General features: G+C 40.8%; 1 protein-coding gene across 2 annotated transcripts in view; it reads right to left on the bottom strand.

The window, feature by feature from the left end:
* The window catches only part of doc2b (double C2-like domains, beta), a 144526-nt gene that overhangs the window by 18143 nt on the left and 105301 nt on the right, over positions 1-21082 (bottom strand). For both annotated transcript variants that reach the window (XM_047607121.1, XM_047607122.1), the window contains 2 exons: positions 13083-13192; positions 9956-10082 (listed from right to left, as the gene is read on the bottom strand). In XM_047607121.1, coding sequence (XP_047463077.1) covers positions 9956-10082; positions 13083-13192 — 237 coding nt within the window. The remainder of the gene's footprint in view (positions 1-9955; positions 10083-13082; positions 13193-21082) is intronic.

Raw genomic sequence — 21082 nt, 5'->3', positions numbered from 1 at the left:
TTGAGTAATTTTTTAAAGTATTTTTGAACTGAATAGTTGAACGTTAGCTAATAAACAGTCCATAATCCTCATGTCAACAACATGAAACCCTGGCTTTTCTTTCTTTCACTTTCACCAAGGAGGGGTTCTATTATCTTAACCTCCTGAGACCTGAGCTTTTATTTGTAGTATAAAAACTAAGCATCAGGACACCTTTGAGCAGGATGTGCAATCCCAACGTCCTCAAATGAGTACTTGTTAATTAGCGACGATGTAGCTTGTTACTACTGATGTGTCAAACTAGACATGTTAATAAGTATAAATAGACAAGTTTCAACCATGAAAATAAAAATAAAATAAAGATTTTGCTGAATTACCCACTATCATGCTACCATGCTTTTACACCGACTAGTGTATCATCCCTTTGCTACCACTAGATGGCAGAAAAAGGCGTCCACTTATGAGGACAATGGGTCTAAATGAAGCAGTATTTATTTTTTTATAAAAATATTTCCAATTTATTTCAAGGCCATGGTGGAGTAAATTAGACCCTGGTGGGCCGCCATAGTTGACATGGATACAATACAATATATATGTGTGCACACATATTTATATATATTTTTGTCAGTGCTTCGTGGAATACTTCAAACTCCCTGGAGAGAAAAACACACACAAGCCTTAGATTTATCCGAGCCTTGTGTTTTTCACTCCTGTACGCCCAGTGACTTAGAAATGCAATTTTCAAGGAACAATGCCGCAGTTGCTGATTGCACAAAATGCACCGGCTTTTCCTTTACCTCAGCACTTATTTTGAATCACACACACACACACACACACACACAGGCCACAGTCGTCCATATCAGCGTTGTAAATACACAGAGGGCTTAACAGCTTCAAGCTTATCGAGAGCCACTTGAAAGTACACGGGCCGGTGGAAATGTGGGCATTAAGACTTTGAGTTCTTTCAGTGTGGTTTGTGCCATTTTAAATTGATATTCATTAGTTTTTTTTTCTTTTTTTTTGCTGTTGCCTTCTGCCTCTTTCATTTATCATAAAGACACTTATTACTTCACCCTGGAGCAGAGGTACAAAGTATAGCTCAGTTTACTTTGTTAAAAGTGAGTTCTTCTGTCACCCTTCTGCCACCATGACTCTAGTGGTTTCGGGCTCTGGGTAAAGCGTTTAGAGACCATTTGTATTGTTGTTGATGTTATATAAGTAAAACTGAATTCAATTATAAGAACAAGAAACCAGTGTAGCGCCTATTAATTTGAATTTCTCAATTCCTGGTTCGTAAGGCCTTAGGGTTAGGGTTAGGGTTAGGGTTAGCGTTTCTCTATACGCCACGGTCTGTTCAGTTTAATTTGACCCAGAGCTCATATAAGCTCTGTGGAAGTTTTACAACAGTGACTCATTAATGACTTTAAAAATGTGCAGTACAAAGAGTATAAATTGAGTTCAGTTCAGGGATTATTGCCGGCAGCTTTTAAATAAAATTGATGTCAAACTCCGCTGCCTTTAGGGCTTTTTTCATTTGTCAAACACAGTATGTGACTAGCTGGTGAGTAAAGTGGAGCATATGGCAGATAAAGAGCCAGATATTTCCCTCAAGAGTCGGTTAAAGCTAACCTGAAGGAGTGAAGTCTTCTGGCCAGAGTTACGACTCAAAGCTTCGACACTTTTGCTTTGTACCTGCCCGGTGTGTGAATAAGCGACTGTTTGCTAACAAGCTCACCACACCAGCCTCGATACATCACTCACAAGCTGCCATCTTTATTGCTGGACACCAGCAACCTGAATAATCAGAAATAGTGATTCAACAGTGATGAAATTTTACGATGAAGAAGAATAAAAATACAAAGAGAAGTCTATCTGTTGATGCTGGCGTCTGTCCCCACCACAGACTTTGTAGTGTGTGTAGGAGACAGTGCTCAACGATCTGTCCAGCAGTGTCCACAGCAGGATACTAATCAGATATCTCCAGGGAACTGGCTCTCCCTACGTGAATCACAGATGACTTTTACGAGACGTCTCACTGGACGCCGTTCCATCTGGCATGCCAACGTGTTTTTGGGCATCGCCTCGGTTTGCTGTCAAATATATTTGGTCCCGTCACTTCTTCTGCTGTTTAGCCATGTTTAGGACATCCCCGTGTTTAGCTTCTGTCTCCTTTAGTGAAGAGCGCTTTGGGAGGTCTGTGGCATCCAGACAGAGGGAAAGATGGAACAGAAGCCTCGGCCTGTCTGGATTTTAACAAGGTTGTTGTACCTGACAAGCCCTGACATCTTTACTGTACTGTCCCACCATCCATTTAGCATGAATAACGCCCCTCTGCTAATGACGTATTTTGTTTATGTTAGCAAGTAAACAGCACATACCATCAAATTAACAAATTAACTCCATCATTAACCAATCGACTCTCTGCTATGCTCTCCATAGGTCTACGCACTCCTCTATGAGTTCCCTCTTCCTCTTTCCATTAATCTGCTCTAACATAAAATCAATTTACATTGAAACGCAGCAGCATGCAGCAGTGTTTGCTTAACGTCGTCCACCTAATTGTACCATTGCCCTGGGGGGGGGAACTCAATTATGATTGGCTGGAGGATGTCCGTTAATTGAATTTAATGCATAGTATAAGCGGACACCTCCGATGTCACTGTCTCATTCTGCATGAAAGCGGCAGAATAATGGAGTGAAATATACATCTCACTCTGTGCTCGCTTCATTACTCTCTGAAGGCTGGCATCAAAGCAGCACACAGATAGCAACCCAGCACAATAACATTGACTGGGTTCCAGGTATTACACAGTCCCTCAGGTGTTACCAGGGAAACAGAGGTATTACCAAGAAGAAAAAAAAGTCTAGTCATATGCCAGGATAAAGGAGAGTGTTCTTTTGAGTGTGCCAAGTCGGTAATCAACTCTAAATTTTAGACTCGCAGTTTAAAGTGGAAACCCTTCGTTAGCTGACTGCATCTTGTATAGTAACAGTGAGTCTTTTTCAGTTCGCTGGACCTCTCTGAAACAATGCATGGGCAGTTCAGGATATGAGCCTGTAAATGTGTGCAACAGGAAGCTGGCCCAAAATACATCTCCTGCCAGCGTCCCGGTAGGTTCCCTCAGATCAACACCTTTCAGAGAACAACGGGGAGCTGACTATTGTGCTGATGCGAGGGAAGAGGCCGCGGCACACAGGGCACTGGCGTCCACTGGCGTCCACTCACAAACATATTCCACGCAGAGAGGATAGAGAATACACGGGAGGCATATCAGGTAGGACAACCTGTGGCTCACTGTCAACAAAAACTTAGAAAAAGACCCCTCTTATTCTAATCTCTCAAACACGGATTTACATGCGTGCAATGAGACAAAGAACAATCCAAAGCTGGAATTAAACATGTCGGGGGGCTGAGCTATAAATTCGTGGCCGTCTCTTACAGTTAAGCCTCTCATTGTCCAACGGAGCAGAGGGAATAGAGAAGACGCTGATCCAAGATTCATTGCCAGATTAAGCTGCTGGCTCTCGCGCCGTCCAGGTCCTCGCGCTGCCAACTGGTAGCAAGAGGACTGGGGGTAGATTCAGAGTCAAGGCTGGCAGACTCATCCGTTAAAAGAAATGGATGATTCGGTCAAAATGTTTACAGGGACACAGGAGTCCAGGTACATGGAAATGATCAGAATATATGGTTGCCTCTTTAATTCAATGGGCTTTGATGGGTGACCATGTGTTTCATCTTGACAATGAAAAAAAACGTCCTTGAATGTGTCGTAAATTCCCAGAGTTCTCAAAGGTTCGTAGATGAAAAGATAAGTTAATGTGACATGCTGGCCAACTATTATTTAGAAGCAACTCAAAGGTGTATCCAGCTCTTATGTCGACTTTAGATATGGACAAATCAAGAGTTAAATGGGAGAAAGACCTGGGCATAACTATTGATGAGCAGTTATGGAGGAACTTGTGCAGAGATGGGGTCACCTCTATTTTAAATGTGAGGTATAGGCTGACACAATTCAACTTCCTGACAGAGTGCTAAACTACAGGGGTTTTTGGCAGGGAGGGGGTATGTGAGACCCTATCTAACATCCAGAGGGTTGCATTTCTACTGGACCCTGAAATATGTTTACTAGGGAGTTTTAATAATTCCAATCTTGAGGCAAATTATTCTAAGAAACCTACAGAAATCCTTTTGACAACTGGTAAGAAATGTATTGCAGCAAAGTGGAAATTCGATGCCCCCCTTCCAATTAAAATGTGACTTTCTGAGATCAATAGTTGTGCGCCCCCAGAGAAAATAACTTATTGGATGTGGAAAAGTAGTAAGACTCCATTTTTAATTTATATGGAAAATCTACCAGCACACAAGGTTGACTAATCTCAGTGTGTCTGAGTGTGGCCTTGGCATGATCTTTGCTCCCCTTGGTGATACTAGTCTTGGTTTCTCTCCATACTTTTGATTAGTGCATAATGTATGTTTTTTATTTTTTCATTTTTTACTATTATTTTTGAACTTTTTTATTTATATTTCCGTTTTTTATTGTCATGTCATAGTGAGTTTGCTTCATTTTTACTTGGCCACCTTATGGATATTGAGTTTGTCCTTGATTTGATTGTTAGTTTGTAATTGTAATTTTGTTCTTGAAAAGTATTCATGATGTAAAACATTTAAAAAAGAAAAGAAAGAAAAGATAAATTAATTAAACACATTCAGAATTCACCTTTCTATATTTCTACCTGTGACAGGTCCATCCCACGGGCTCACTGGCTGACTGACTTGTTTATGAGCTGAGCAAGCCATTCAAAATGCTCTGCTGTCAGGCCAAAACCATCAATAAGACTGCCACGGCGAGCCGCTGGACGAGATGATTAAATGGTTCGGTGCTCTGTTCTCCCTCGTGCACTAAACAACGTCCTGCGTTCAGACAGAACACCTTATCCAAAAGCAAGCAGAACAGAACGCTACCTGCCAGCTCTCTTTCTCCCAGCAACCGGCGACAGTCACATCTTCACTTCGCCTTAGAATATTTCTGTGTGAAAATTACTGGTGCTTAAAGGAAGTGGTTGGTCAAAGGGTGAACAATAATTGTTAGTAGTTGTTAGTAGGTGGAGTTGAGGAATGCTATGGTATAAAGTGTCCAAACATCCAACCTGAAATAGAAATGAAGCAGTAATGTTTGCTTTAAATCAGGGGTTTCCAACGTCTTTCAGGGCAAGGACCCCAAACTGATTAGAGATTAAGTAGGGACCCCCCACCTACTATATATGTTCTATATTTAACTCAGCCTAGTGCTACTTATAAATATACATTACAATTATCATTTTGCAGTCAATATTAAGCTAATAAAATATTATTTTTTACAGTAGGGTGGCTGTGCAACTGCCATAAACATAAACATACCTGTCATATCCTGTTAGCTTCTCTTCTGCTAATATTGCAACATGTGTCTGGGATTTCACACAGGGTGTGAATAGGCCAATTATGGGGAACCTGACAGAGTCACCGTGTAATATGCGACCTTGCGATTGGCTCAGCAGCCATAGGGGCGGGGCCTAATGCGTACAGGAACCTTAGATTGACAGGTCTAGTGCCGCTATTCAGACAGCTCCTGTATCGCTGAAAGAGTGAAGTGCTGACTGAACGATGACGCCTTCTGCCTCCATTTATCCCTTTCCTAAAATATGTTGGATTCATATTATTGTGTATTTAAATCAAATACATTTTAAAATACACTAAAATACATTTAAATTTATCAAAAAAAAAATATGAAAATGTCTAATCAACCAAAGATTTAGCATTTTAAATTCCTTTAAACACACATGAACACACATGAGTAAAGGGATAAGGGATAGCTTAATATTGAATGCAACATGAGAACAATAATTTATATTTATAAAGAGCACTAGACCGAGTTTTATATAGTAGGTAGGGGGTCCCTACTTAATCTCTCATCAGTTTGAGGGTCCTTGCCCTGAAAAACATTGACAACTCTTACTCTAAATCACTAAAAGCACTGCAGGCTGTGATGTTCTGAGTTGCACATCTGCTGAAAGTTTATCCTTATTACTATGCAAGCATTTAATGAATTCCTCTATTGACAGTCTATAAAAGTGGACGAACCCTCCAGTGGTTTTGAAGCGCAGCGTGTGGTGTCTCTGCCTGACGCTCAAGACTCTAGCAACATTTATGTCTTTTTTTTTTATAAGATGCATATTGTGCTTTATTTTAGTATAACTTTTCTTTCTTACATTTTGTGCTCATTTTGTTGTTACATCTTATCTTTACCATTCACTTCTGCTTTTGGCTGCCTGCTCCAGTCATTGCCCGGAAACCACATGATAATATACCTAACCCACACTTTTTGCCCTTGGTGGTATATACATATGTGGATGTAAGTGATTTGTTGGCCTGACTCCACATTAGCAAGCCCAACTTGAAGGTGCCTCATTGTCTTTTTTACCTTTTTTTTTTTCCATCTTTTAAATTGTCCTGTTTCTTGATGACCCTGACGAAGGCCACGAGCCTAATTAAGTTGTTCCATTTACTCAGTGGTGGGCCATCAGGGCCACCAAAGCCTTCCATGCTGGACGCAACTCGATCGAAATCACTGACTTACATTTTAATATTTTACCATTAATCTTATTAAATTGGTCCTAATAACCCATTCTTTTCATTTTATGGCTTGTCTGTCTCTCAGCTGCGGTGCTTCTGGCAGCGTAACTGCATCAGAGCTTTTCATATTTCAGTCATCATGTGTTGCTGGAGTCAAAGAAATCTGCCTGGGGCTTCACGATTAAAACTGCGGGTGGATTAAACCTGAATTACACTGTTCCTTTAATTGATCACAGTTCAACTTCCAAGCCTTCACTGTTGTGCCAGCTGCACAAGCAAATCGTCCCCGTTAACGTTTTAATGGCTGTTTTCTGATTCACAATGGCGGAAGGATTTGGCTAGGCTATCGATTTGGCAGCAGATCTTATTAGAAACACACTTTCACAGGGCACTTAAAGAGCTGGACATTGTGAGGAAGGGCTGCCCAACCCTGGAGCTAGAAAACCTGGCCCAGCGGGGAAAGGGCGTGTCCACCTGACTTTTAGGTCAGAAAATAAGAAGTGTGTCTTAAGTTATGGTGAGTAAAATGAGTTGTACACTCACCTCCCACTTTATTAGGTTCACCTGTTCAATTGCTTGTTAACAGAAATAGCTAATCAGCCAATCACACGGCTGCAATTCACTGCATTTAGGCATGTAGAGGTGATCAAGACAACTTGCTGAAGTTTGGGGAAGAAAGGGGATTTAAGTGACTTTGAACATGGTGTGGTTGTTGCTGCCAGACGGGTTGATCTGAGTATTTCAGAAACTGCTGATCTACTGGGATTTTTACACACAACCATCTCTAGGGTTTAAAGAAAAATATCATAGTGAGCGGCAGCTGTGTGGACGAAAATGCCTTGTTGATGTGAGAGGTCAGAGGAGAATGGGCAGACTGGTTGGAGATGATAGAAAGGCAACAGTAACTCAAATAACCACTGGTTACAACCAAGGAATGTAGAATACCATCTCTCTTCAAACCTGGTGTGTGAGTGGAGCTGAGGCTGTATGGTTCTCTTGAAGGGAGAGATTAGCTAAAAAGACCAAAATGTTTTTTTGTACCAGGCTGTTAACATTTGTGCTGTAAAGTTGAACATTTTAACACGCCGGTGTGTGGGCACTGACTTTTGGAACCAGCCTCCAGTGGACATTTGAGGAACTGTGGTTTTTCACACTTGTGCGTTGGCTTCATTTATCGGCCTTTAAAGTTTAAGAAGAAGATACCAGTTGTAAGGCTGCAGGCAGCAGCTTCACGCTGAGAAACCTTTACTCCAAAGCATTTTCACATTTAGTAACAGTGAAGGAAAAGATTTGGCCAGGAACATCGTCGAACAAGATGTCTGGTTGCGCTTGTCGCCTTCATCTTCTACACTATGTCACAGAAACATCCTTTGCACCACCTTTATTGTGTCTGTGTTCTCTGCAAACCATTGTGTGAGAAACACTTTTATAGCTGTAGCATATTCTTACATAAAACAAACTGAAATCAAGGCCTGTAATGCTGAATGCACAGTGGCTGTTTGATACCAAGTTTGTACGAGCATATTTTTGTATTTTTGGATGCTATCTCACACTCCCACATAGACAACAAAGCATATGAGAGGAGCAACAGGAACTTGACAGAGCTCTATACTCAAATATGGATGATTCAGAGTTAAACTGCATTTCTATTTTTTTATTTATTTTTTTGCCCTTTTTTGTGGTTGAAAGCCACAAACTGTGTAGGCATTTTCAAAAGGATATTCAATCACAGTTCAATGACACTTCACTTCACTCTCATGCTCTCATAACACATAATCCACTCCCGCACCCCCACTTATGGGCTCACAACCCAGAGCTCTAATCTGTTGTGGTTTGGACGAAATCCTTGAGGATACTATTATTTCTTCTTGCATCTGTACGGAGCACAGATCAATTCCCTTGTTTGGGATCTTCAGCTGCAACATACAGCAACTAATGCAATCCTATACCTTCTCTTATCTGAATTTTACCAGTATCTCACTTGGCTCAGTATCTGTATTTTCTCTCTGCCTACCCTGTAATAAAGGTTTTTGACACAGAGCTGTGCAGCGTATCTCCCTGAAGAATTTTTGCTCGATCTTGCTCGGGAAAATTGAAGAGCGAAGCCATACAATGAGATATATACACACACTGTGAAAAACCAACCTGAAACAAGGACAGTGTGAAAGAGTGACATGAGCAGTGATGAGAAAGTTAACAGGGACATGACAACTTTATTAGGTTTAATTAAAAGGAAGGTGGACCATTATTTAGTTTAGTATACGGTTCTACTTAGTAGCACAGGAGATACGCAGGAATGTCAGAGCCTAGCTGCCCAGGGATGTAATGGCTCTTACTGTGTTTGTGATCCCAGGTGTAATATATAAACCACCCTGGAGCCATGAAATTTTTTACATCCAATGTTTAACAAGTTGCTCTAAATTAAATCCTGCATCAAATCTCTGAAAAACCTAGACCACCCACAAGCTAGCGTAATTGCTGTACTGTTCAGTGTTCCTATTCACTGATTTTTTTATTTTTTTTATATAAATATATTTCATTTGACATTAAACATAAATCATATAATTTTATTGCATTTTTCAGTGGAGGCACTCACAATGCAACAAAACAGAAAACACATTTGTCTAGCACCATGGCACACAGTGTCGTATAGTATAGTATAGTATAGTATAGTATAGTATAATATAGTATAGTACCATTAAAATTGTGTACTGTATTATGGAGCAATATACTACAATATGTATAATAATGTAGTGAAGTATAAGTATATCTAATTGAGGAGAGTATTTTATTATAGTACAGTATTGTGCAGTGCTGCACTGATGTACACTGATGTTTAGCACATCCCTGTACTACACTATATTTTGGGAGACAGTATTGTATAGTATAGTGTTGTATAGTGTAGTATGATGTAGAATAGCGTTGTGTAGTATGATAAAGTATAACATAGTGAAGAATAGCATAGCATAGCATAACACAGTGTGGCATAGCATAGCATAGCACCCTGTAGTGTTGTATAGCATAGTGAAGAATAGCATAGCACAGTGTAGCATAGCATAGTGACAAATAGCATAGCATAGCACAGTGTAGCATAGCATAGTGACAAATAGCATAGCATAGCACAGTGTAGAGTAACATGGTAAGAATAGCATAGCATAGCATAGCACACTGTAGCGTTGTATAGCATAGTGAAGAATAGCATAGCATAGCAGAGTGTAGCCTAGTATAACATAGTGAAGAATATAGTATAGTATGATATAGTATACCATAGTAAAGTGTTCCAAAGTGTAGCATAGCATAGCATAGCATAGCATAGCATAGCATAGCATAGCATTGTATTGTGCGTGAGTGGCACAGTGAACTTACAGGTAACTGTTTCTCCAGGCAGTTGTTGAAGTTTTTGGTTTGGTTGGGCTTCAGCTTCTTGAGGGGGATTCGAGTTTCTCCGATGAACTCGTTGTGGCGGAATTTGTCCTCATCACACACTGAAATCCTGCGACGAGAAGAGCAGAGCGGGCGGAGGAGGACATGAATAAAGGGGAGGCCCCGGGTTACGATCACACCTCCATCACAGGGATCCAGCCCTCACCAGAAAGCTCTCTCTGTGTCTCATTGCACAGAAGCTAAACCCCAGTAATTCTTGCAGTAAAGTGAGTTGGTAAGATCTTTGTCAGGCACAATCTGTGTGAGAAGAAATGATGGGCTAATTATGCTTGAGGAAGCGTTCATGCACGACTCAAAAGACTCATAGATACTAAAAGTGGAGGGCAAGTCGTGAATTGGTGTTGAACACATCTTCCTGCGCTCGTCTTTTTTACCCAGTTAGTGTCGCCTGATTAGAATTTTGCTGCAGTGCATGGTATATTCATCCTGTTTACTGATTTGCATTCCAGACCGACACATAACGCATCCTCTTTCTAAAGCAGCAACAATAATGAACATACCTTAACCCATAACGCAACACAAACTATATATTAAAGCTATAGCTGCTTACATAAGTCATAATTGGCGGTGAACCGAAAGGCCGCTCTTCATTCTAAACCACAGAGGAGAGGAGCACTCATACAATTAACTTCATGTTTTACTTTCCACACTGTAGATCTATAATGCTCTCCACTAGTTCATTAAAGTTATAATGAAAGACAATCACTGGTGCTCCCAGCAGGCCCAAGTCTTCAATAAATGCATAAAGAGGTTTCTATGTAAGCCGCTGACGCGTCTTGATTGACACACGTGGCTGCATCATACAGAGGAATACTGTTGTCTTCAAGTGCTTTGCCCTGTATAACACTATGTGCCATATGGAGGAAAAATAAACAGCCCTGGAGCACCCACCGGCAATGAGTAATATCTGTTAGCGCTGTAGCTTGTACAGGGTGTGCCATAATGACACTCTCTGTAATAATAACAACAACAACAATACCTACCTTTTTTTTTTTTTTAAGACTGCTGAAAAAACCTGATCAGCTGAATTATAAGTTCAATTTACTAAAAAAAACAAAAAACAAATGAATCGTGTTGTTTTTGAGTCAATCAGTGTTCTGTTTGGGATCAATTTCTACATTTTGTTTCCTGCTCTGAAAGAGAAAATTACTCCTAAAACACAGAAAATCTCCATCTCCATTCTTAAATGGGAATAATTTTATATCCAATTAGAAATAGGACAATGACTTGTTATATTTACATGTCTGATAATTCTTATGTTAAATCTGCCGTTATTAGATATAGTATCTGGACTGACTATCAGGAAACAATGTTGATGGCACAAGTGGCAACCCTATGTTCCTGGGGGCAAGTTAACAAGTTAACAAACTTTCATTTATTCCGTAGTCCATACAATCAAAGAGGTGAATATCGAGACTTAATTTTCTTTTCACTAACGTGATTTACAGCTTAAAACTGCAGCAAGTCAGAAACAACAATAAAAAATGAAGTATTTTCCTTCAATGAGAAAAAATGTAGCCAACTGCCTCGTCATGTTTGTGTTTTCTCATTTTTGTTCAGCACTTCCTATTTAGTTTCGTCTACTCTTCCCTCCTGTGTGGTTACCTGCCCCGCCCTAATGTGTTGCACCTGTGTCTCATTATCTTCTCTCCAAGTGTTTAGCCTGTGTGCTCCCTGCTCTCTGTGCCAGTTAATCTCCTGTCAAGCGTTCCAGCGCTCACTTTCAGATCGTCTTTGTGTGGTTGTTTGGACTTTGGATTGTTTCTTGGTATATTTTTTGGTAATGTGTTTGAGTCGTGCATTTGGGTCTATTCATAGTGTGCTTGTCAGATCTTTGACACCACCATCTGGAATTCGCAACACTTGTGTACACCATGACTCAGTCATGGATCATTGCGACAGCCCGGGACATGATCACCATTTTTGAATGTTTCTAGCGGAAAAACCTGGTGCTTTTCTATATTGAGAAGACAAAGGCTCAGAGATAAAAATTCAGATGACGTAACTTGTGTCATAAAGTTTTAAATTACATCTGAATATTGGTCCAATGTCATGCTTGTGGTTCATTTTTTGTGGAGAGTTATAAACAACAGCAGTGTGGTGGTTAGTTCTGATGCTTCTGGATTTGAGTCCATCGGCAGAAGGATGTCGACATGAATGAATGTTGGATGGATCAACTGACAGACCAACAATCTGATGACGATGCAACCAATCTGTAGCTCATTTTTCTTTTGCCGTGACACCTGTTTTTGTCGGCATACAAGAAACCTGTCGAGACTTTCCTGTTATATAGTGATACCTCTGACACTCTGACAAGGTAAGAACAACAGTTCACATTCTTGGGGGAAGAAAGAAGCCATGGACTTAGATCTTCTACTGAAACCTCCCCAACTATCGCTGGGATGTATGAAAACCGATCATAATACGCAATTGCATAACCTGCCTCCACCACTTGATTGCGCAGCGTTCACACTTGGGTAAAAATAAAGGAGTAGAGAGCAGTGAAGTAACACTTCTAATGCATAACAGTGGCCGACAGCCGCTGTCAAAAAGAAGGAGTAATGTAGTAGTTCACATCAGAGGTCGAGGAGAAAAAACTGTCAAACATAAAGTTTTCTAGCTATAGGCACAAAAGCTCTGGTTTGTTAGCACCACGTTTACATCACTTCTTACTCGAAATTATCTTCATTCTAATTTCCTTTCTCTTCAGTTTTCTTACATTTCCACTCGTTTTGTCTTTCATTCTTCACCCCCTCCCTTCCACTGCTTTCATTTCCTTCTGTTTCTTCCTTGCTTTCTCGTCTATTTTCTTTATTTCTCTTTCCTCGTCCGCTTTCAAGTTTCTTTCATTACCTTCCTGATTCTCTCCTTTAGAAACATTCCTTCTTTTCAGTGATTTCCTCTTTGATGCTTCTTCATGTTACTCCAACTTTGGGACCATGGGTTCCCAGGTTCACCTGTCCTAATGTCCATAGCAACTCCTAACCACAGAGTGTTAATCAATGGATGGTTAAATTATTCCTTCAGGGGCACGTGATATTGACAGTACCTGAGTGTTTTTCGGACCATATCCTCGTCAGTGATGCCGTAGTAGGTCAGGGTCTCGCTCCACACAGGGTTGAGTGTGTTGTGCAGGGTCTTGGTTCTAAGTTTATTGGCCTGAAAGACAAGGACAAAGACTTTAGCGAACTGAAAAGACCTGAACATAGATCATTCATGGCTGAGTTACTGCTGGCTCCTCCCATGGCTCAGTAGAGCTCATTCCTCAGGTGTCAACTTCATTGAAATGCTGCCAGAATAACAATTACATAAACATCCTTGAAAATATACAAAGCCTTTTCCACACACCCCCCGCGGAAGATTTGTCAGCGCACTGACGCCTGGCTGCGGGAAGCAAATACGAGCTCGTTGCTTGCTGCTTATTGAACATGTCAGGAATTAAATATATGTCAAAAACAGCCTGTATTTACATGGAGTGACTGGCACGATGAAAGCACATCCAAAAAGGGAACAAATAAACCTCTGAAGTTAAAAGAGCGTCACCATGGCTGTTCAGTCTGATTCTGTTTCTGTCAACATGATGCATTCAGTCATAGACCTTCAACAGGACAAATACAGTTAGAGCTGATTCATACATAAAAGATGACGATAAGCACCATATCTTCCATTCAACTCAGTCAATATACAAATACAAGTGTTTCTCACTAAAGGTACGAACGCAACCAAATCAAAATCGGCAAAGCCCGACTGTGAATTCTCCTCACGTTGCCCTTTTATCTGGACCAAATAGTTGCAATTGAACACACCACAAAGCATGCTCTGACCTTGCGTGAAAGGAAATAACTCTCTACATCAGTAAGTGGCAGCAGGCCTACTAATAGCTGGGAGACTAGGTGTCATGATTCTGTGTCTGTGTCATTTAACTTCAACATGTTTTGAGTTTCCTGTTTTATTTTGTTAAGTTCCTTGGTTTCCCGCCTGGTGTTCCTTCTTGTGGCTTCTCTTGATTGCTTATTGGTTTCCCCTTGTTTGCTCCACCTTGATTGGTTTCACCTGTGTCTCACCCTTGTGTGTGTGTGTCTCTCTGTGTGTGGGGTGTATATATAACCCTGCCTTTCCCTTTGTTCTCTGTTGGTTTTGTCATTTGGTCACCATGCAATGTGTTTGTTGTCATTCTGCCACTTGTCTGTTATCATGCTTTTCTGTTATCCTTCTGTGTTTTTGCTATTTATATCCTCCTGCCTTCTCTGTAGCACTTTTTGTTTTTATTAAATACTTTTTGTTTGGACTCATCTCACCTCCTGGAATCCTTCACTTGGTTCCTGCGATATCTACAAACCCTGAGACTAGGAAGCTAGAAAGTGCCAATATCAATAGAGCGAGACCACAGGCAATATTAAAAAAAATGGACTCCATGACAGACAGCTCCTTAAACGTAAAACCAAAGCCATGCTCACTCCCTGGTCCCTGGCTGCAGTAGGCCATAAGCTCCACCACTTCCATGCTAGAACATGTATACTATATTGAGTTGGGTATGAAAGAAGTCGTATAGTGTTCACTGTGGGAGTGAAGCTGAATCAGTCTGTTGGAGAATGAGCTTGGCTGCTCCTCTAAAGAGCGGTGAAGTGGGTGTGATGTATTGTCCATGATGGAGAGCAGTTTGTCCAGTGTTGTCCTGTCCGTCACTGACGTCTCCATCTCTCTGTGACCAGCATTTCAGTTCAACTTGTTGATCCTACTTATGTCATTGTTAGTCGTACTGCTCCCCCAACAAACCACAGCAAAGTACAAGGAGCTTGCAACAATAGACTGGTGGAAAGACTCCAGCAACTCGCTGCAAACATTGAAAGATCTGAGCTTCCTCAGAAAGTAGAGTCTACTCAGGCCCTTCTTTTACACAGCATCACTGTTGTCCCTCCAGTCCAGCCTTGTTGTCCATGTAGACTCCCAGGTACTTGTAGCGGTCCACTGCTTCCAACTCCAGACCCTGGGTGTTTATGGACTCCACTGGTGTCCTTTTCCTCCTGAAGTCAATGACCATCTCCTTGGTCTTGTCCACATTCAGGAGTAGGTGGTTTGCCTGCGACCACTCCACAAAGTCTCAGATCGGTGTCCTATTCTCCACCTCCCATCTAACCCAAACACTGCAGAGACAACAGAGAACTTCTGCAGGTGTCATGACCCTGGAAATCTGAGGTTGAAAGAGTGAGCAGAAATGGCGACAGGACAGTCCACTGGAGGATGGGAAGTGGGCCAAACTAAAACCCTACAGTAGCATTTGAAAATTTTACAATTGCTTAACAGTAAAACCCTATTTGCACAAGATTACTTTTACCTGGGACGTCCTGTGATTCAGAAATTACCTGTGTTTCATGTGGTGCATTCCCACGGGATACACAAACTCTATGTTTTACTCTAAGTTACGATCCATTATGGCTCTGCTACTCTCCATCTCACTAAACTGTGTGTTAGAGACAGCTTTAATCACTCTGGAAATTATAATGGATAATAAAAATATATTTTTAACAGGTGAATAGTTCAGCGATGTCTCCACTTTGTGCCCTAACATCTGTCCACTTTTATAGCATAAGCCTCATGATTCTTAAGTGACAGAGCCAGAGCATATGTTGCTTTTCCACACTGTGTAATGAGCAATAGTTTGGCCTAAAGCTGATCACATTTGGTTCCTTCAGTTAGAATTGTAGCTACCACTGAATTAAAATAAATGTAGCTGGCATACAGTCAAGTTAATGTATGAAATCATGTGTGCAGGAGACAAGTCATCAAGTTGCTTGATTAGAAAGACTTGCATCGACCGATATCAAATCAGTCACCACACACATACACATGTCATTGCCACAAAGGTATCATGTCACATTTGCGTCAATCGAAAATGACACGCCTTCATCAGGGGAATATTGTGCGGGGAAATCCTCAGAGCACGGTGCCGAATGTGGCGAGATCAAGATGAAGACATTGTGTTATGAGATCCGACTGAGGACATGTGTTTTTGTTGAATTTAATCAGTTAGCCAGTGTGATTATTTACAAGTCTGATGGCAGGCTCCCACGAAACAAGGCTCTCGCTGATTGTTTCTCCCTCAATCAGTTTACCACAGGAAGCGTGTCGAATGCAAATAAAATATTTCTGTTTTATATAATTTAATGAAGACTGAACTTGAACGCTTCATAATTTTTCATTTCATTTCCTTAATTACCAAGTTGTTTTTTTAATCCAGATTTTTGCCCGTTTTAGAATAAAATGTCTGAAAATGTACTTACATTAGTACACTGGCTACAGACCAAACTAAACCAACTGAGGTCTAAAATGTCACATTCAGCAGAGGATCTTTGTTGCATGTTATCCCCACTGTCACACGAAGGCAAAAAGGCCAGTGGGTGACCAGTGTAACACAGATTGATTAATTCAGACAGGGTTTTAGAAATACAAATCCATATATCCCCGCTTTCTAGTCTCTAATAATATTTATTATTTCTTGTATTTTCTTGCAGTATTGAGAAAAAAAAATACCTCTGCACGCAACTGGACCATCCGAAAGATGAGCAGTGACGTTTGTAGCATTCTCCAAAGTTGTATGAAGTTCTTTCACTGTTATTCAGTGATTCTCTGACAACAGACGTTTAACAAAAATAAAACATAATTTAACTGTAGCCCACACGATCATGTAAACCCCACTTAAATGACTTGACCGGCTTGTCAGAACGTTATAGGAGCATAATTATATCCCAATGGAGAGACTCAAGACCCGCTTTCTGCCGCAAAACATTTGTGGGTGGAGTAAGTTGTGCGGCTAAACTAAATAGCTACCAAAGATGGTGATGCAGCTTTGTTCAGCGTCAACTTTATAAGTGAGAAGTCCTAAACTTTCGTAGCCAGAAGGGCAACATCAAGGACAAATTAATTTTATGGGTGACAAATCTCCTTCAGGAGGCTTCTACAACTACATTGTTAATTAACCAGGAATTTATCACCACCGTGGACTTTTTCACTTGCTGCAGGGTTGTCGGGGTCACGGTTTATCATTAATCTACCCCTGTTAAAGTAGTCAAAGTCTGGACATGTCGAAAAGGTCACAAGTTCTATTAGAATGCATATATTTGAGTCACTGTGAACTTATTCAGTGCATATATATATCTACCATCAGATCAGACCCGAGGTTCAGACTGTGCAAAGACGCCCTGAGACAGTCCAGCACATAGTAGCGGTTCAGCGTACACCGAGAGGCACAAAAAAGTGGCCGGGATAGCGTACAGGAACAACTCTACCCAATGTAGAATAGTAGTACCCAAATCCCAATGAGCCGCACCAGTGAGAGCAACAGTGTCAAGGTTCTATGTGACTTCAGCTTCCAGACTGACCAACAGCTCCAGGCTAACCAACCGGACAAAGTGGCGGTTAATAAAGAGCAGAATAAGATGCAAAACGCCAAAAGGTTGGTCTCCATGGAGCACTCGGGGCAGTCCCCTAAACTGGGCAACAATTTGCAGCAACAGATCCCAGGAACAACACCTGAAGCCTCAGTCCAGAAGACACTGGAGGACTGCAGGACCCTCAAACTCCCAGGTCTCTGGTAGAGGACCCGAGCTTGAGGATGACACAGATACCATCCTGTGAAGTTGAGAGGGAATAAATAGTTTATATATATACAGAATATTTTGCATATGCTAATGTTGCCTTCAAATTAGGTCATGCCTATCGTGCTCATTACTGGCACTTCCAACCTTGTATTTCTCTATAGTTTGCAGGTTGGTCTTTTCCGTGGTCTTGTATTTCAAAAAGCAGCTGACATTTTTAAGAAATGATGGAGGCTGATATTCCCAACAGCTTCATTCTGTCACTGCGTCTTCGCATTTCACTTGTCACTCGTCGTGTCATTTGAAGACAGCATGAAATGGCATTTGGATTTACTGTGCGTGTCTAGCACAAGGAGTAAAGAATGTGGGATTCAGTATTGCAATAGCAATATGTTGATTTACTGGATGTGCCTATGAGGTGGGATTGAACTGTGAATGACAATTACCAGACACTGTTGCTATGGTGTATATGACAATAACTGTCCTGTTCAGGAACAGAGAAGATGGCATACAGTGTTTGTAATGGAGTGTCTCCATAAATAAGTCAGAGAGTGATTTTTTACCTATCCATTCAGGCACTTCGTTGCTGTCTAAAGCCGGGTTTGCATCCACTATGCGAAGGTCAAGGTGCTTTATCTGTTATGGGGCACCTTGGTTATTTTACACAACCTTCTTGGGAGTTAAGTGGATTGCTGGCAGGGCGGTGAAAAGCAAAGGAAGTGAACGGCTGAATATCAATGCAGTCACATGCAGCGACAAATCGCATCGATGCCGGTTTGATCCGAAGGTGTGATTTAATTAAAGGCCACAAATTAGTATCAGATCCCTGAAATTACCTACTGTTAGGGGAAAATCTAACCGTTATGATGAAAGAAAGCAGTGAATTAAATAGATAATGAGCGAATCTGCTGCGGAGATGGAGGCCTCTCTGTTGTGCACGTGTGATATCAGCATGCATTAAAGATGAAATAATTCACCACCGCCACCTGCTCACAGATGGAGGGCGGCGCTACAAATGAGCAACTGGTGTCACAGTCATTTCAGCTGCAGAGGCCAAAAAGGCTTCGCTCCCGGGCCAATTATTTCAGTACATTTGTACAAATATCTGAATTTCTGCTGTAGCTTGACACAGGCAGCGATAAGGAATCTAAAAAAAAAATGCTCTTTTGAAACTGTGACACCTGTATCTTCTTATTAATTTTTTCTACAAAACAAGTCGGGCAAAAAGATCTGATTTCAGGCTGAGGTTTAGTTTTTGTGCAGACAGAGAACAAACTCATGTCACTGAATTGAAAGGTGCCCCCCAGCGACTCAAAAAACAATTTCCTTAGCTTCCTGTAATGCATCTTGAAAGAATCTTTTAATTAGACCCTCCAAGGCTTCGTCAACTTCTTTTACACTATTTCATAAAGACATTATATGAAAATTATACAATTTTCTGAAGGCAACACCTAATTAGCCCCATTTTTTTTCTGAATGAAAATCTCATTGTCAGGGTACGGACACAAAAAAACTAAACCCAAAATACTATCAGCAACAAAGTCAATATATAATTGAGGGACTTTTGAACATTTTGTACATTTTTGTTAAAAGTAAAAAACAATATGTTTTTTTATGTTCATTATGATCATGTCTTTCCAAAATCCATAATTATTTATTGTGGAAACAATCACTTATTAATAAGAAATGAGTAGATATTGCTAAAATGTCACTAAATAATCATCTGAATTTAATAACAACCACCTTCTAATTAACTAAACCGTGATAAAATTAACTCATTCAAAATCAGTTTTGACTGTGTTCTTGTTAAGTTGAGATAATCATGACAGATATTTCTTTTTTGGCAACATATCAAATTTTTATATTGTATCTGTGTCTGATAAATCACTTTAGCTAAGTTCACATGACCTTCTCCAAGGCGTGCTCTTCCTCCTCTTCCTTAGTAATACATAGTAGTGTGTGAGTCAGTAACAGTGTTACTACATGTGGTGATTGGTTATAGGCAGCCATGTTGCTTTTAGGTCTGAAAACAGCAAAAATGTCAACTATGTTCAACTCAAAGTCCCGCAACTATATATTGACCTGTGGTGCGAGTGTCTCAACCTAAAAGTTGCACTTGAACACATGTTGACGACTACCATCAACACATCAGACGGGATGAAGCACATTTCTCTTCTCGTGCACTGATTTTCTAAGCTCACCCATTAGAGTGATCTCCCCGACTGATTCAACACGGTGAAATTTACTAAAAAAAGCTACTGACACACCACAAAAACTGGGACCACGATCGCTAACGGACTAAAATCTCAATGAAAACTCATTGAAAGCCCGGGGAAAGGCTCTCGGACACAAGTATGTTTTGAGGCGACAGCCTCTTCAGACTGTTTCCCTCTGGGAAGCTGCGATCAAAGCTCGCACCTCCAGACTCGTTAACAGTTTCTGTCCAAAAGCAGTAAACGAGATAAATGCTGGAGACTCCGAACTGTGCAATTTCAATATACCAAACCACGGAGGAGATAACTTTAATTCGCGTGCTGCTTCCTGCAGGGACAATAAAGGCGTTCGGTTTCCATGGAGACAGCTGTGGGGCCCAAACTATGAACAGGCCCCTGGAAAAGACACCTCTGGGTGAGGATCTAACTAAAAGAGTATATCGTATGTGGCTTATATGGTGCCACACACGACCTATCAAACGAATGAAACAGTTTTCTCCACTGAAACCTGCTAGTTTTGTCATTCATTACAAAGTGACACACCAGATCAGGATACAGCCAAAGTCGCTGACCTTGCAGTTCACAAAGCTCACAGTCAGCTGACAGCATCAATATTTCATAGCCCATTTTCTTGTTCTTCTTGGTGTGTGTGTGTGTGTGTGTGTGTGTAGACTGTTGCTTTGGGCCATAATAACGCTCATTCTCTATAATGAACACTATGTGGACTTCATTTCAAAGTAATGTGAAAAGAGAGATGTTTGTTCTCCACAGGTATGTAGGTAAACTGCCTGTAATTTATGGTTTTTATTGTGATTTTATTGTTTAAAATGAAGTGAAATGAACCATGTTCTTGAGGAAATCAAGCTAATTCCCCTCAAGTCAAACAATAAATTACAATTTTTTTTAAATTCACTATAGCCACTGAATGTGTAACGCTAAGCAGTTACTATTTTAACAACCCAATATTTCAGAGATATCTTAATATAAATTATTTCAAACACCTGCTGCATGTTGTGAGTGTCTGCTTGGTGAACTTCGCGTCCTGTCAAAACGTCTTGATTTTCGATTATTGAGCTGCTGTCGGCGCTCGACGCTTTAATCTGGAGTAATTAGCGCCGTTTCATTGGGTCTGATTGTGGTCTCAGATGAGGTGAAGCCGTGATCTGGCTTCGCAGCGGAGCATGAAACTTCACTTCTGATTAAAGCGCGAGCAGAACTCACGACCTCTTTAGCGGGCCCTA

Source organism: Mugil cephalus, chromosome 15 (genome assembly GCF_022458985.1).
Source record: "Mugil cephalus isolate CIBA_MC_2020 chromosome 15, CIBA_Mcephalus_1.1, whole genome shotgun sequence".
Lineage (NCBI taxonomy): Eukaryota > Metazoa > Chordata > Actinopteri > Mugiliformes > Mugilidae > Mugil > Mugil cephalus.
The sequence above is the reverse complement of the archived record's forward strand: the minus strand, read 5'-3'. Positions and strand labels throughout refer to the sequence as shown.